Source organism: Schistocerca americana, chromosome 3 (assembly GCF_021461395.2).
Source record: "Schistocerca americana isolate TAMUIC-IGC-003095 chromosome 3, iqSchAmer2.1, whole genome shotgun sequence".
NCBI classification, from domain to species: Eukaryota; Metazoa; Arthropoda; class Insecta; order Orthoptera; family Acrididae; genus Schistocerca; species Schistocerca americana.
The window spans coordinates 515,203,407-515,221,907 of record NC_060121.1 but is presented as its reverse complement, the minus strand read 5'-3'; the positions used below and the strand labels follow the sequence as shown (position 1 = coordinate 515,221,907).

At 41.8% G+C, this 18,501-nt stretch overlaps 1 protein-coding gene across 1 annotated transcript in view; it reads left to right on the top strand.

Moving 5' to 3' along the window:
• LOC124606174 (probable sodium/potassium/calcium exchanger CG1090) overlaps window positions 1–18,501 on the top strand; it is a 135,537-nt gene that overhangs the window by 69,681 nt on the left and 47,355 nt on the right. The window contains exon 5 of the mRNA XM_047138140.1: window positions 2,811–3,085. Coding sequence (XP_046994096.1) covers window positions 2,811–3,085 — 275 coding nt within the window. The remainder of the gene's footprint in view (window positions 1–2,810; window positions 3,086–18,501) is intronic.

Below are 18,501 nucleotides of genomic sequence, written 5' to 3'. Positions count from 1 at the left end.
CAGTGACTGCATTTACGCAAGACATACAGTGCCAGCTCAAGGCCTTATGGTGTGTAGTGCTATTGGGTACAACCACAAATCACAGTTGGTGTGTGTCCAGGGCACTGTGACCTATGTGAATGACATCTTGTGATGGCTAGCCATTCCCTTCCTGCACAACACTCCAAACACCATTTTTCTGCAAGACAATGCATGACCACATGTTGCTGCATAAACAACTGCCTTCTTAGTGTCACAGGATGTCAGCTTTGGTCCACCAGATCACCAGACTTGTTGCCAGTCAAAAATGTGTGGGATATAGTGAAACGACGGGTGCAGTGCTTTGTCCTTATGCCAACCACCATAAATGGAATGCAGCGTGGATGTCTGTACCACAGGACACCATTCACACCTTGTATACATTGATACCGTTATGTGTGGAAAAAGTTATCAGAGCCCATGGTTGTCCCTGTGCCTATTAGCAATGGGACACATGCTGAACCAAGGTGACTAAAATACTAATCATTTCTACAGAACACACTAATGTACATGTCCTGTGAATATGAACGTCCTATCTCTAGTTGTTCAAGGTGTTCTGTTTCTTGTGAACATGAGTGTGTTTGCCCAGTAAATTGTTTGTGAATAAAGTGACAGAGTCAATCTATGGGTGTATACTTTCCCCTTCATAGCTAAATTTTGTTGATAGGGATGTTTTATTGATGCCATTTGATTATTGTGGCCAGAAAGAAAATTTTTGGGGGTTAACATTTATTTTAAGAAAGACAGTTAGATACAGAAACAATTTATGAATTACTGTTTTGATGTTTCTTATTATTGTTGTGAATGTTACTGTTGTGAACAAACCAAAGTTGTATAACAGCATCAAAATCTCCTCAATCAATACTGTTAAAAATGAAGTCACTATTACAGTCACCACATATTGGTGTCTTGCCAGTTATTTTTATTACATTTCCACAGTACTCTCTCTAGTTGTGTGATAAAGTTCAAAACATTGTCTGTTGGAGTCTGTACTATGTCAGAACCACTATCTTGTATGAGTCCAAGTCTGTTACTGACTTATAACATTCAAGAGCTGTCAGTTAGGCCCATGGATTTATTCCACTTTTTGTGCATATAGCCATGCCCTCTTTACTACTATTATGGCCACAGTAATGTGTTATTAATTTGTATTCATTCAGGAGTGTGCACCTGGATTTTCCATTGTTTGATTTTTGTCCAATTACTATGACTTTCAAATGACGTTTTACTTTGCACAACACATCTGTAGAAATATCTTTTGGTTTCTAAAATTGATGTAACCCTGCAAAAAGCTTTGTATTTATCAGGCTTTGAATGTTTTTTATGAAAAAGTTGCACATGGAGGGTAAAAATGTAGAGTGAGACTAGTTCTTGAAGACAGTAAGAAGGTTCAAATTTATAAAGGGAACAGTTATTACATGGATATGAAAAGACTTGAGATGGACAGCATGGTGACCTGCACTGAACCACTCTTCAGACTCATGACTGTAACTTAAAACTGGCAAGCGGCTTTGCACAAAAGATTGTCTGTACCTTGGACTGGCATTCAGTTTGCCTGAAGGAAGGTCTTTACCTTGGGCTTTGAGATATTGGTTGCAGTTGCCCTCAATTTGTGAGAACCATGAACACATGGTGTATCCAGTGATAACCCAAACTGTCACAATCAAGTGTTTATGCTGTTGAAAAATGCATGATGGCAGATAGCACCTAGCAAATAGGTCTCCATCACTGAAGTGCAGAGGGAAGAGAAATTCTTATGAAAACACTACATTTTATCCCTCAGTTTTGCCACTGGTAGAAACAATTGTAGCTTCTGGGCAATGGAAGCTGATACAGTAATGCATGCGTCCAGTACAGTGTGGGCTGAGAGCACTGAATTGTTGACAGATGTTTCACATCTGGTGCAGGGCTCTAGTGTTGAGTAAATACTTGGAAAAAACTATATGACCCCCTGTTTTGTGGATAAAGTGGAGGTCATCCCATACTACAGTCACGTTATGTCATCTATAATACCTGAGCATCACTGCATACAACCCTCTTATATCCACTAATTCCTTGCATATCACATTGTCACAGCATGATGCCTGAAAGTAGGAGTGAAGGTTACAGTTTAATATTTAGTAAACAACAATGGGGAAGAAAGGTATTCGTATACTTTTTGAAGAAAGCATCCCAGCATTCATGTTGTGCAGTTTGGGGAGACAACAGAAAATTTTGATGGTTAGATTGGGAATCAAATTCTAGTCGTTAGGGCCCAGGTCTTAGTCGCTATGCCATGTTGCTTGGCTCGTGTACACTGCAAAATGTTGTATGAGGAACCCATTTCCTGGAGGCCAGTCACTACACCCTCATCCAAACTCACCCATATGCTGATACTGTGCCCTTTGATATCAGTGACATAATTGACACTCACTTCCATGTTTTCATTTTGACAGTCCCTCATTAGCTGAGCTTGCTGTACCATGGACCTTTCTGATTACAAAGAGAGGCACTTACTTCTTCAACCACTTTGAGGGCTCAGCTGATTCTATAAGTGTATTCCCTATCTGTCACCATTAATCATTTATTGCTGGTACATTGTGTTAAACGTCCTAGTTTGATTTCATTCAGGCCATTCTTTTTGAGTATTGCAGTTTCAACAAATGTTAGTGTAACTTAATCATTCTGCAATGTGCTTACTATATGCAGTATGCTAAATGCTAATTAATAAAATTAAGCACAGTAGTCAAGCATTCTTAACTGCAATTGGGAATCTCAAGAGCACATTCTCATACTCCACAACATGTTGGCAGGATCGAGTCCTTCACGATGCTGGTGATGTATGGGGCATACTGTGTGGTGCTGCACTACAATGCACGACTGGAGCGCTGGGCCCAGACACTGCCAGTACCCTGTCGTGTGCAGGCTCCAGAAGAGGAGTCTGCACTCGTATCTTACCGACATCTAGAGGAGGATCGCTCTCGCCGACCATCTTACACCAGCCCACAGCAGTCAATGGACAAGCAGCAACTGAGCTTCAGTACAACGAATCAGGGACAGTCACCAATTCAGCAAGAGTACTCAACTGGTAAGCTTGAGAGTAGGCAACAGGACAGGAAGAACACAGTGCAAACACTGTACTGAAGTTTTCAGCTTCCTATATCCTTACAGGTTTTTTTAATAAAGCACACATGTGAAATGATCCATTAACTTGCTTCATTGGGAAAAACACACAATATAACTAAGTTTAAACCTGTTGCTTCAAAGATGCTTTGTTCTTGATATTGTGATCTATCTCAATCAGCCACTAACTTCTTTTCATTAAATATTTTTCTTTCAACAGTGATTGAGATCAGTAAGAGATCCTTAATCAGAGTTCCATACAATTTACAGAGAATCGTTTTTACTTATGAACTATAACTGCCCAATTCGTAAAAATCTTTATCTTGCAGTATCTCCTATTAAGTGATGTCAAATAAGCAAAAATGACATACTAACACAGAAAGTAGATACTGATGATGCTAATATCTGTCTAAATGTGATTACAAGCAGCTGACACTTAAATTATTGGGATTATAACTTGGTAATAAATTCAGTTAACAAATTTAACTAAGAGGAGATTACCCCAGAACTGCTAAAACATCAAAACAAATCTAAATTTATCTGTGGTAATAGTGGTTTACCTCTGTGGCTGTTGGCTGAATTACTTGAAGAACTATATAGTGAGCACCCACTTTTTATGTAGCATTATTTATGATAAGACACACTACATGCTTTTGCAAACTGGAGAGGAGCCTGAAACAAATCTCTGCAAAACTAAAGCTGTATAAATAGTGGCTGGTTTTCATACTTTTTCAAGTAAACAAATCTTTATTTCAATGCAGAAGTTGTCAGATGTAGGTCACATCAATATGAAAAATCTAATATACTTGACTTACTTTCATTCCATAATGTCACATGGTATCATTTTTTGGGAAGGGAAGGAGGAGGGGGAGGGGGGTTGGTAACTCATCCAGCCAAGCTAAAGTTTCTTAAATGCTGAAGCAGGTAATACAATTATTTGTGGTGTGAACTCAGGAACATCCTGCAGAGTTATATTCAGGGAACTGGGAATACTTACTACTGCTTTCCAATTTACTTATTCCTGAGTGAAACTTGTCATAAATTAAATATACTGGTACCTTTTTCAAAGAAACAGTTTAGTTAATGGAACCAATACTGGAAATAAGAATAATCTTGATATTACTTTGGTCCAGAAAGGTGTCCAGTATTCAGGAATATACATTTCCAGTAATTAGCCAGCAGCTATGAAACGTTTAATTACTAATAAAGACTGAGAGGATTTACTGGTGACCAACTTTCCTAATCCATTGATGAAATTTTGTAGTGGAACTGATTGATGTATATCTTAAATGAAAATAAGTTCCAAATTTTGTGACTTATTTCACATTACGAGTATCATTTCACATTAACGAGTATCATTTCACTAAGCATCTGTGGAAGGACTATCAGCATGTCTTTTTTTTTTATAAATATGTATTATTAGCAAACCTGGCAATTCTTCAAAACTGCTACATATATATTTCAGTTGGATATGCATCCTAATCTTATTCTTGCCCCACTCTCTGTTCATGTATTCTGGCCCCTTCTCTTTGTCTATCACATCATCCCCCTCTTTCTGTCCAACTCCTCCTCCTCCTCCTCCTCCTCCTCTTTCACACCTCTCTCTTCCTCCCCCTCTCCCACTGTCCATCTCCTCCTACCCTTCTCTCTCACTGTCCATCTCCCACCTCTGTCCATCTTCTCTTCTACCTCCCCCCTCTTTCTGACCTTGAGCCTTTTCTTATTGTTAATGGAAACAAAACCTTGGTTTGGACTTGAAGTCACATAAATGAGTGGGTAAGTTGGCTGGGATCATTGGTATACGAGCTATGAGAGAGAACTCTCAGCTCCTGGATCTGCAGGGATAATAGCTTCAATTACAATATTTCATATAGTTTTAGTCCTCTCCCTTCCCCCCACCCCTCCATCACCCCTGCAAGAAGGATAGGTTGCAGGACGCAGTTGCTGTTCCTGGTTCGATCGGTGGACTGCCATGGGTGGCAAGTGGCAAGTGGCGAGGCAGAGAGTTGGCTTGTCTAGCACACTCTCTTTACCAGGTTCTAGCTAAAAACATTCAATTAACATACTCATTGATTACGAGTCTGTGCTAAGATCAATGAAATGGTTGGAGTGTGTACTTACCGTGTTGGTTTCGATGACTTTTCTCCATCAGTTCAATGTTAATTGGAGTGTATAATATTAATTGGTTTACTGCAGAAATCCCAGGAGTCAATGAGAAAAGCTGATGATATTAAATAATTTACACCAACAGAAAGTCTGCATTTTTTGTTAATGTCTATATTGTTCCAGAGAATTCGCATAATGCACAGCTCAAAGGAACTGCCTTTACAGATCGTGTACTGAAACTAACTGGAAACAACAGCCACTCAACTGCCTATATAGTTTCTTAACAACACAAGTTCTTTAATAGTATTGCTCAACAAAGTCCCATTAACTTAGTTATAATTAAAATTGGTTGTTTCGTAAGAAACTACAGTTACAATTTTGAAGATAATAAATGACTGATTATAATAAATGTGATTTCAAAAATTACTTTTCAAATTTAGTATCAAAATTCTTCTTGAGAAATGTGACTAACATTAGTTGATACAAAAGATTAATATATTGTTTATTACAACAGGAATTTTGATGTTAACATATTTTGAACTACTTTAGATAATGCAGAAATAGATTTTGAGGTTCAAATTTTACATAATAATCTTGATACTACAAAAAAGATGGTTCCTACTCAACATATAGCAGAGGTGTCGAGTCACAGAGAGGCACAACAAAACGAGCTTTTGGCCAACAAAACAGACCCCCCCCCCCCCCCCCCCCGCACACACACACACACACATATGACCACAGTCTGTGGCAGCTGAAGCCAGATTACGAGCAGCAGCGCGTGATGTGAGAGGCAACTGTGAAAATATTGTTTTGACCCAATGATCTAATTAGTAATCTGTTTATGACAGAAATTTTAAAACTTGTAGTTACAGAATTAATTACAATGAATCTGATTTGAGGTTTTTATAGAAACATAATCTCTTTAGAGTGAATGGAACTTTCAATGCATTAGTTAGCCAGAAATCTGTCCAATTTCAGGGTGTAAGAAATAATCAAATTTTGACAATTAATTTGCCATTTCATGACTGAATTGATTTTAACACTGACATTTCTGTGTGATTGTTACCTGATAGTTACACAACTGAAATTATTAGTTTTTCTCTAAATTTTGTAAAATTGATTACAATAAGATACCTTTCCATTAATTAATGATCCCTGTTAATTATATTTAAACGAGTGTAGTTGACTAAATGGGTGTGTTACATTATATATATATCTTGTGTACAGGGCTACTTGATATAATACAGAGCACCAAAAGTTGTGTTTTAACATTTGCTATACTGTGTGTAATGTGCATCATATAATAAATAAAGACTTGGTACCAAACAGTTTATATAAGGATCCCCATAGTATGTACTATCACAGGTGATATGCAACAGACTCTGTGGCATCATATCATAAGCTCAGCAAGGGGGTAACACCCTACCATACTGCCATCCAGGACAGGGGGCGGCGGCGTACCGTGATCAACAGGCATAGTCAGGCTGAGCTGCGGGGGCACGGCTTGTGGTGGATGTTGTGGGCAGCTCTGTTGGGCAGGTGGTGGAGTAAACAATGTGCAGTCTCCTCTCTCAGGTTCCAAGTGCTGCCTGCCGGGTCAGCATCATCATCCAGGATATTGCTTTTGCTCCTTGATGGCACCTTAATTTTGATGATCAGTGTTGATCAGTGGTGTGCAATGGTTAGTAAGGCTGACCATATGTGCCAGTTTCAGTCGTTCGATGGATAAAGTGCAAGCAGTGCTGTGGAGATGTACATAAAAGGTCTTCTTCCCATGCTTGAACACTAGCCTGAGTACTGCATGTGGAGGGCTGGCTGGCTCGCAGGCATCCACCAAGAGCATGACATGCATGCAGGTTCGGAGGTCCCATTGCATGAAGGATTTGTGCTCACTGTGGCATTTCGGGTGCACTGGGTGCAAGTCAGCTGTGCTCACTGTGGCATTTTGGATGCACCAGGTGCAGGCCAGCAGTGCAGTTGTACAGCTGCTATACAAAGGTCAGGGTGCAGGTGGTAGCTGGCAGGTCTGCAGCTTGATTAAGTCACCTGGGATGGCAAGCAGGTAAACAGCTTTGGTGGTGGATGCACCCAAGTTGGTTTTGTGGGCCAGCAGGAAGTCTAGGAGAACTAGCAGCATAGCTACAGACCATGTTATGGATTGACAGGCAATGGCAGCTTTTGGTGTCCTGTGGAATATCTCCACCATGCTATTTGCAGCAGGGGGGTAACCAGTCGTAAAATGGTTGGGCATGTCTCAAGTATTGGTGAGCATTTTAAACAGGCAAGATGTGAACTGTCATCCATCGCCCATTGTCACATGGTGGGGGTACCCAATACACAAGACCCTGGTGTCCATGAAAGCCTTGGTCACTGTTTCTGCCATGTTGTCGGCCAATGGCATGGCTTCCAGCCACTGAGTGAATCTGTCAATGATGGTGAGTATGTACCAATGGCCTTTTGATGATGGAAGGGGCCCACAAGGTCAGTATGGGCAAAGGGAAACAATGGTCCTTTGGGGGAAAGAATAGGGGTGTGCACCTCCCTGGGTGGGGGGAGGGGGGCGGGGGAGGCTGGTTAGGGGTGGAAATTCAGAAAGAGGGTCAGCAAAGGAGTCGGGAGGCAGATGCAAGCCCATTCGGCGCAACCTAGCTGGATACCAGGACAGACAAAATGCTCCTGCATGATGGACGCTGTGTTGGGACAGGTCATGGAGGTATTTGAATGCCTCTTTGCAGAAGTGCAAGAGGGGGGGGGGGGGGGGCGAAGTAGAGGCACATGCACTATGCAAAGTCGGCTGGGTGTCTGAAACACGTGCAACAATATTCTTGAGGCCTGCCACGTGCCACGTGTCAGTTGTGAACTGTGCCATGTATTCCTGTTGATGGAACCGCCTAAGAGAAATCTGCGTGCCTTCCTTTTGACAAAATCTCATAGAGGCAGTGGTCAGTGAAGACTGTGAAGTGGCCTCCTCCTGCTAAGGGGTAGGAAAACTTCACTGCCTCATATACAGTCAGGAGCATGCAGTCATGTGTAGCCTAGTTCCACTACAGCAGAGAGAGTTTCATGGAAAAGAATGGCAGCCACTGCCAGAAACGTTCAATACATTGTTTACTGATGGCACCCAAGGCAGATTCGCTGGCACCAGTAGTGATCCTGAGTGGTGTGATCAGGCAATGAAGGGTCTGGAGGGCAGCATGCGAAAGGTCATGTTGTGTTTGTTCAAAATTCTCTGTCAGTTGTACCGTCCAGGGCATGGGCCTGCTACCTCCATTGTAGTCACAGCATTGAGTCATGCTTGCACATTTGTAGCATTCTTCAAGTGGTGCCAGAAAAAATTTCCATCCCAAGGAACCTGCAGAGTTGTCTGAAAGTTGTGAGGTACAGGAATTCAACATTGGCTCAGACTTTCTTGTTGAGCAGGCAGGAACCCATGGGTGATATCTTGTGTCTGAGGATGTCCATCTCTGGAACACCAAAAGTGCACCTCTCCTTGTTGATTGTAGCTGTCACATCTTGGAGGTGTGAAAATACCTCCTAGAGTTGCCAGCAGTGCTCCATGAAATCATGTGAGTAGATGAGGACATTATCCAGGTCGGCAGAGCAACCCGAGGAGCCGCATAGGTCATTGTTGAGAAAGCACTGCCCAGTCTGGGCAGTGTTCTGGAGACCAAAAGACATAAATATGCTTTGGAAAAGACCAAAAGGGATGTCTATTGCCATCTTCTCCATGTCCTCCAGAACACAGTCTACTTTGCAGATGATGGTTGCACTGGACAGATCTGTTCTGTAAATGTGGAAGAGGGGCACTGGTTAGCAGTAGGGAACTATCCTGGCATTGAGGGCCTGAAAGTCACCACACAGGCACCAAATGACATCTTTGTTTTGGGACGAGGTGTAGAGCAGAAGCCCATGAGCTCTTTGAGTGGTTGAGCATACCAGCCGTGATCACAGCTTGAATATCAGTCTGTGCGGCTCTATGCTCCAGCTGAAGGCAGCATGGGTGACAGAAGACTAGGGGCTCAGTGTCATTGTGATGCAGTGGTGCAATGTATTGTGATATACTTCCCAGAGGGGTGGTTGTGGGCAGTGCTGGAAGAATGACGGGGATGAGGAGAGGAAATTCAGTGAAGAATATGACAATAACTTGATGACAAAATGGGTTGCAGGATAGGATCTACAAGGAATGGTACAGTGAGACATGCCATCAACAAATGATGATTCACTTGGCCGAGGAAGAGGCCATACTGTGCGATGAAGCCAGTGCCAGGGATAGGGTCCATAATGTCAGCCACAATGAAGGCCCATGTGAAGTCTATGCTGAGGCCAATATTGATGTACTGGGTGTGGGACCTGTAGTTTGTGATTATGGAGCCATTCACCACAGTGAGAAGGAGATGGGGGCCAAAGGAAAGTAACAGTTCACAGGGATAGACCAAGAAACTGGAGCTGGTGTCAACAGGTAGGCTGCTGGGGAGGATGGGTTCCAATGATAGTGCATGAACAATTACTGAGAAATAAAGTAGCAGCCATGTGCACATCCAGCCAGGTGCCACCAATGTTAGGGGGCAATGTACACTGTGCCTGGCAGTTTGTGGTGTCATTGCTAAAACGCTCGTGATACCGACACACTGGATGGCCCAGCTGCAACTAATTTGGAGGGGGGGGGGGGGGAGGGAGGTTTTGAACATGTGCAGACATGCACATGGTGGTGGTAGGCATCACAGGATGCGAACAGGTACAGCAAGGGATGGGGGCTGCACACAATCCAGGGTGAAGGTACTACTACTACTACTACTACTACTACTGCTAATTCATCTTGCCAATCATCTGGATGAAAGCTACTCTATGTCTGTGGAGGGTTTGTAGGATGTGGAGAGTGTCTGTGCTTGTACATACTGTATGTGTGGTTGACTGTGCAAAGGGTCATCGCGATGCTGCACAGCGATGGTGTGGGGGTGATGGGACACCGAGACCCTGTCCACCATGGTGGCTGCCGCATCAGTGTTCATATAATAGTGCATGGGTGACACCGTGCAGGTTGCAGTGGACAGACACATGACTCAATTCGCAAGCAGTAGCATTTCAGGAATAATCATAGGCTCGGCAAGTGTGTGGAGGTGCTGGAGGAGTTGTGAGGTCCACATGTTGACACATTCATCCAATGAAAATAGTATGCATGTGTACTGCATTTCTCATGTAGCCACCCATGCCATCAGCTAGTCTTTTGGGGCATGGAATCTGCCAGACTGTGGCAGGCATGCAATGATTTCACATGCCTCCATGGTGATTAAAGGCTCCAGCTGCACAACTTTTAGTGTGAACACTAATCAAAGAGCTTGCAAATATTGCCTCCGCAGAAAGAACCCACAGCCAGAGGGTTGCGGGAGATGAAAGGCAGCACATGGATCGTGGCACAGGTCAGCTGGGGGGTAGATGGGAGGAGGGATGTGCCCCGGGGCAGTGATGGGCTCTGCGAGCTGCACACAGTGGTGAAGGAAAGTATGAAACCCAGCTATATGCATTTGCATTTGTACATCAGAGGGTGGGGTGAGCGGGGGTTGTGGTTGCTGGATACTCGAATGTAGCAGTAAGTCAGGATCAGACTCATCCTGAAACATCGTTGCATGCCTGCCACAGTCTGGCAGATTCCATGCCCCAAAAGACTAGCTGATGGCATGGGTGGCTACATGAGAAATGCAGTGCACAAGCGTACTATTTTCATTGGATGAATGTGTCAACATGTGGACCTCACAACTCCTGCAGCACCTCCACGCACTTGCCAAGCCTATGATTATTCCTGAAATGCTACTACTTGCGAATTTGGTCATGTGTCTGTCCACTGCAACCTGCACGGTGTCACCCAAGCATTAGTGTTAGTGCTGGAACAGCAGTGTAGTACACTGCGATACACAGGTGGCCCAGTGTGGCAAGCATTAGCCAGGTGATGGGGCAGCAATACATTGGCAGTTTCTCAGTGCGAATGCACATGGTGTGGAGCATGACTTGGGGGCATGGATTCAGCTGTGCTCACTAGTGTGAACACAACAGGTGGATACTGTGGGTTTGCTATGCATGGAGGGTAAAATGGATGGTAAAGCATGGGAGTAATGTAACAAAAGATGTCTGCATACTAAACAGTTCCTTTATCAGAAGGTTAACGGGTGCAGTAAAAATGTCTCTCAATCACATCCGTCAGGTAATGCCCACCACGCATGATGGTGTTTAGAGTACACACAAGAGGTGCCCACCATCCATGTGTGAGGAATCTGTGACTAAAGCAAATACAAAATACAAATAACTTGAACATAAACTTGACACCAAAGGAACATTAAATCACTGCACTCGTCATGTGGACAATTCAGCGTCTGCGCAGGAAGTGCCTGGAACTGGGGATGCTTCCTGTAATATTCTTTAGGGGGAAACCCAATATTCTGTAGCAAAGAGGTGCATGACAGAGAAAACTCTTGTCCTTGGATGAACACAGATTGTGTGTGGTTTTTCTTCGGCAGGTGACACGTCATCTGCTACAGCCTGAAATTGTCTGATAGAGCAGATGGGTGGTGTCCACAAACATGTGGTAGTTCTGGTACCGAGCGCCACAGTTTACGAATCTGTGCCAAATGGCATGGACCTCTATTACAACTAGAGGTCTCTGCAGCCTTTGCACTGTAAGCTGTGGCTGCACGTGTTCCTGGTTAATGTGAGGGCACCACGGTGGAGCACGTGGTCACAGCAGCCAATAGTGATGTATCCTATCCTGTATTTAAGTGCCTCCCTCCCACTCAGTGAGGCAGTCTGATATTTGCATGAGTCTATCAACATCTCACATACAGACAGCATGTTTACATTACTTTGTTTCCATGTACGAGTGGATGTTGTGGATTCGTGAGGTTGTCACTTGTGCCCCCATTGCTTCTTGCATGTTGTTGTTCGTAAGGTCTTGCTCGGTCGTCCGTCATTGTTCATGTCCGTCCTTTCCTGTTCGTTTGTTCGTGGGCCACTCCCATTTGGTACCGCCGTGCTTCATTCTCAGCAACCTCATCACCTGAATGGTTGCGGTTACAACAGTAGTGTGTTGCCACATCACAATAATCAGTTCAATTGAAGAGGAATGGACTTCTCTAAAAAGGGCAGTCACAGAAGCTAGATAGATAAATAAAGATCGAGTTAGATAACTCTGAAGGAACTTTGAGCAACGAGCAACATAAAAAATACTTCAGTGTTTTGATGACAGAAGGCAGTACAAACATGTCCTGGGAAAGGCAGGAACACAGAAAGCTAAGTCACTTAGGAATGAAGTAAACTGAAATTGCATGAAACAAGTCAAAATGCCTGCAAGAAAAATGGAAACAAAAATTGTTGTAGAGAAAACTGATGCATCATGTGGAAGAGTCAAAACAACTTTCAGGGAAATCAAAATCAAATGTGTTAACATTAAAACTGCAAGAGAAATTCCCCTATTAAATGCAGAGGAGAGAGTGCTTAGGTGGAAATAGTATATTGAAGGCCTTTACAAGGATGACGAAATGTCTAATGAAATTGTAGGTGAAATAGTAGTCGATAGGGAAGACACAGCTGATCCAGTATTGTAGAGTGAGAGTTTAAAAGAGCTTTGGAAGACTTGCAGTCAAATAAGGTGGAAAGCATAGATGCCATTCCTTCAGAATTTCTAAAATTATTGGGGTTAGTGGCAACTAAATGACTATTCACATTAGTTTGTAGAATCTCTGAGACATGTGATCAAACTTTTTGAAATCATTATCTACAAAATCCCGAAAATGGTAAGTGAGAACTATTTCACAATCAGCTTAACAGCTAATGCATCCAAGATGCTCATAAGAATATTACACAGAAGGATGGAAAGGAAAATTGAGGATCTTTTAGATGATTAGTTTGGCTTTACAAAAGTTAAAGGCCCCAGAAAGGTAGCTCTGACAATGTGCTTAGTAATGGAAGCAAGACATAAGAAAAATCAAGACACATTCACAGTATTTGTTGACACAGATAAAGTCTTCAACATGTAAAATGACGCAAGAGTTTAAAAATTCTCTGGAACATAGGTTTAAGCTGAGAATGGAAGACCATGAACAAAATGCTCAGATTAGAAAGGGACAGGGATGTATGTTTTTGCCCCTACTATTCAATCTATGCATTGAAGAAGCTGGATGGAAATTAAAGGAAGTTTCAAGAGTGAGATTAAAATTCAGTGTGAAAGGATATTAGTGGTAAGATTTTCTGATTATTTTGCTTATCCTCAGTGAAAATGAGGAACAATTGCAGGATGTGTTAAATGTAATGAGCATTCTAATGAGCACATATTATGCAGAGAGCAAACCCAAGAAAGAAGATTAGTGATCAGCTTAACAGCAAAACTGGGGACCATAAAGCAGGCAAATTGTGTTGCCTTGAAAGCAAAATAACACATTACATACAAACCAAGGAGTACATAAAAATTACCCTAGAGCAGGCAAAGCACAAAGAGCATTCCTGGCCAAAAGAGGCCCATTAGAATCAAACATAGGTCTGAATTTGAGGACGAAATTTCTGAGAATGTGCATCCAGAGCACAGCATTGTATATAAATGAAATGAAATGATCATATGGCATTGTTGGCCGGGAGGTCCCATTCAGGTTCGGCCGCCAAGTGCAAATCTTATTTCAGTTGGCGCCACATTGGGCAACTTGCGACTGATGATGAGGACAACACAACACCCAGTCCCCAAGTGGAAAAAATCTCCAACCCAGCTGGGAATCGAACCTGGGCCCAGTGCATGGGAGCAAGCACGTTACCACCCAGTTAAGTAGGTGGACTGCATTGTGTAGAAGTGTTGTTATGTTAGTAATATAGCACCATATTTCAGCTTTTGCTGTTACTATTGATGAGGTGATGAACTATCTTTTTGTTGTTCCTTTGTCTTCCTGGGTATATGATGTAATTTTAATATGTGCATACAAGTTTTATAAATGATGTAACTGTTACCTATCCATACCAACATGTTTGTGAACACCAAAATGTTCTCTAATAGGTTATGGGCTTTTTTAAATCTGTTATATTGTCTTCAGATTTAAGTCTGATAAAAGCTACTGCTGTAGTTACAGACAAACTAAAGGGAAAAAAAATGATTACAAATGGAAATTTGGAAAAAATCATGGGGTTATGCGACGGATACAAGTACCCTTACTAATACAGAGAAGGATGCAGATGTGTGGGCCATTTCCTTCTGGAAATGCAGGTAATGCACATTTATATTTATATTTCTTATTGTTTGTAGTCATCAAATGATGGAAAACACAACAAAGTCACAGAAAGCTTGAGATACCCTGGAAAACCTGCTTGCTGGTTGGAATAAAACTTGGTGAATGGATCTCTGGGATGCTCTGTTGGACACCACATTATTTAGATTTTAGGGATGTGTTCATAATTGTGTGACTCGTATTCTGGCTATAACCAACAGACATCAGACCATGGCCAAACCAGCCAATGACTAATTGCACTCATTATGCTGAGAGGTTTACCGAAAGTTTGTCTGCCTACTGGATGGGTATATAATCCAGTACCATGGATTAAAATTTCACATCAGAAAACATCAAGGAAAAATTTCTAAATGGATGAGTGGAAGAGTACCTGAAGTTGAACAAAGGTGGTGCTGATTCTGCTTTATTCACAAAGCATTTTAAGAAATCACAGAAGCATTTTTATAAAGCCCATCAGAAAATGAAATGTTTCAATTGCTAGAAGTATGGTCACCTCATTCTGACTATCCCCAGAGACAAAAATATAGAAGTATCCCAAGAGAACATATAAGTCATTATTTAGTGTACTAAGTTAGTCAGATTTCAGTGAGAATGAGTGGTTCATTGATTCTGGAGCACTGTCACATGTTCTTCAAGAAAGATATGGCTTCAAGATTTTGTACCAAGGCGCCAGCTGTAAGTGAAGATTACTGTGTGTTCTGGCTGAGTGAACTCCATGCTGAACAGGGCAAGGCATGGGAAGTAGTGGAAAATAGGAGGTGCAGGAAGTGACAGTGCAGACATTGACCAAGACCCGGATTACATCACTGAGGTGGACATTCTGCCAATGGACCCTGACGCTCCAGAAGGTGACCAGTGAGTCAGAAGGTCAGCCTTGGTATACAAACCCAAAAGTTCAGGCAACAGTTTTCCAATCATTGCTTTGTATGTTGATGATTTTTATGTATTTCGTAATAACAGTCTGATCAGAGACAAGTTGTACAAGGGGTTATCTGATGAGTTTGAAATTAAAGATCTAGGAGAAGGAAAGCCCTGCATAGGTATGTGTATAGCAAGAAACTGGGAATAAGGTAATTTAAAATTTGACCAGAAGGGTTATACTGTAGATGTGCTTGACTGCATTGATTGTACTTATGAATGAACATCAGTGGAGGATGCAATAAAGCTTTGGGATGTGCAGGGTGAAAAGGTTCAAGTGCCATATCTGGAACTTGTAGGATGTTTGCTGTGTATCAGTACTAATACAATACCTGACATGTCTTATGCAACAAGAATTTAAGCCAGTATAATTCTAAGTTTATTAGTGTGTGTTGGAGGGCAGCAAAAAGAGCCTTCATTAATTCAAGGGTACTAGGTACTATGGTGTTGGGTTTAACTGTGGGAATTTTAAAGCTCTGTATGTAACTGGTTTTGTTGACCTAAATTTTGTAGATGATTTAACTACTTGGTTGGTGCTTACGGGATGCTTTTCTGTTGGGGAAAAATATAATTTCTTAGGAGAGTAAGAAACTGAATGATGTTGCCACGTTGACTACTGAAGGTGAATGTGCAGCATTAAATTCTGCAGCCAAAGTCATATTGTATTTGAGACAACTGTTCGGAGAATTTTTAAATAATAAGCATCAAAACCTGGAATCATTTTTCATGACAACTATAGTTCTGTTAAACTGTAACTAAAACCTATTTTGCATTCTAAGCTGAAACATATTTGTGTTATTTATTAGATAATGTGTGAAGAGAAGTGACATTGTTGTTAAGTACTTGCAGACAAAGAAAATATCTGCTGATGTAGTAACTAAAACCACTTGCTAGGGAGCAACACATGAATCTTACATGTAAGTAGAAAATGTCATTGGATAAAGTAGTAGTGTTTTGTGTTGGTAATCTGGTACATTATTTCATCTTTGTTATAACCATCTGTGAGGTGGTGGACTATCTTTGTTTTCTGTTTCCTTTATCATCCTGTGTGTACAATCCAATACTCATGTGCGCATACAAGTATTATGAATGATGTAATTGTTATTGTGAATTGTGGGCTGTTGGAAAATGGAAAAGGAGAGAATTGAAGCTTTTGAGATATGGTGCCATGGAAAGATGTTGAAAATTGGGTGGAATGGTAAGAAATAATGTGCTTCTCCACAGAATCATCAAGGAGAGAAACAAGTGGAAAACTGACAAGGAGGAGGAACAGAATGCTGGGACATGCGTCAAGTTATTAAAAAAGACTTGAGCAAGCGATAGAGGATAAAAACTGTAGTGGCAGACAGAGATTGGAATATATTGAACAAATAACTTAAGATGTTCAGTGCCAGTGCTACTCTGGCATGGGAGAGTAATTTGTAGCAGGCTTCATTCAACCAGTCAGAAGAAATGACTAAAAAAAGAAAAAGAAAAAAATTAAGTAGATCTGACCTAGCTTAAAAAATGAGACTGAGAGAAAGTTCACGGCTTCACAGACTTGGCAAATCAACCAAACAACAAATCCAACAGGCTACGTACTCTGAAAAGCTGAAAGGTAGTGTGATTTCACAGCTTTGACACCACTTACAAATATTGGTGGAGCCTATATTAATGCCTAACCTTACACCGTGGGAAATATGGACAAGCAAACTGCCTCATGAAATTAAAACATTTTTCATGTGCAACAAAGGACTCCCACAGGAGATTAAGTTATGGTTAGTAGATTGTGTTTTCAAGTTGCAAGATGGCTGCACTCAATACCCAGCATCCACCAACAGTACTTACACTCAACAGACACCTTGTGTACCAATGTAGATGACGATTACCAAATGCACCTTATCACTTCTGAGCCTGTCAGCACGCCATGCAGAGAGCAGCAACAGCCATCTCAATCTTTCCTGCAGCAGGTACTACCTGAACAGCACTGCGTACATCCAAAATGTCCAATGCTGCCAACACTAGTCATCACTCTCCAGCGGCTGAAGTACACTGCACCCAGCTGACAACAAGCTGCCAGGCACCACCCACCTCTCAGGGAATGGATAGTGACCAACATATTGTGCACAGCATCATCATGCTTAAGTTGTTCTTTCTTGTGAAGATCAAACGACACCCACAACCTTCACTAGATGTCAGAGGTCATGATACTAAAACATGCTTTAGAACCACCAGTGTAAACTGAACAACTTAGGTCCCACTATCAGCCATCAGCAGTGGCCAACTCTATTTAAGTGACCAGAATATCGACCAGCATTTACTGGTGGACTCTGCCTCTGAACTCAGCACTGTCCTGGTCCCCACTACTCTTCAACTGACAGTAATATTTTATGCCACCTCAGGGTGGTGAATGGACTGATCATTATAACATATGGTACTGCCACACATAACATTAATTTTGACAATGGACTGACTTTCAAGTGGACCTTCCTACAGGTAGACAAGAACAAACACTGTTAGCAGTAGATTTTCTTCACCACTTTCATCCAAGTCCAGCACTCTTTTGTTAAATGTCTAATGTTTGCATCTTGGGCACAATCAGGAGACCTTCAATTCAGGCTCACTAATGCACTTCAGACACCAGTGTAGGTGCTTCAGCAATTACATTCATCACTCACTCAGGTAGTAGATGCTAAGCCTCAGCTCCTATCATTGTTACCTCCATCTTCCACTAATATGGATAGCCTACTTTCACAGGACTTTAAACTCACAGACATTTGACATAACATGGAGGACCAAAAAAATCAGAGTGCATAACTTCATCCCGAACACTTGGGATAATAATGAATGTGCCCACCTCAACAAGTTACTGACCTAGGATTTACTTAAATTGGATTCAGTAGACACTTCTAAGAATGTGAAGACATGCTGCTGCCAAATATATGCTATGAACACCTTTCAACACTGCATAAAGCTGTTAGAATCATGGCAGACTTCTCCACCTTCCTACTGCAGCCACCTCCTTTCTGCATCTATGAATCACATACAGGTTAGTGACACTGCAATTTGTGACTGGACAATTGTTGACAATTACTCTCCCATATGTGCATTTGGTGCATCACAC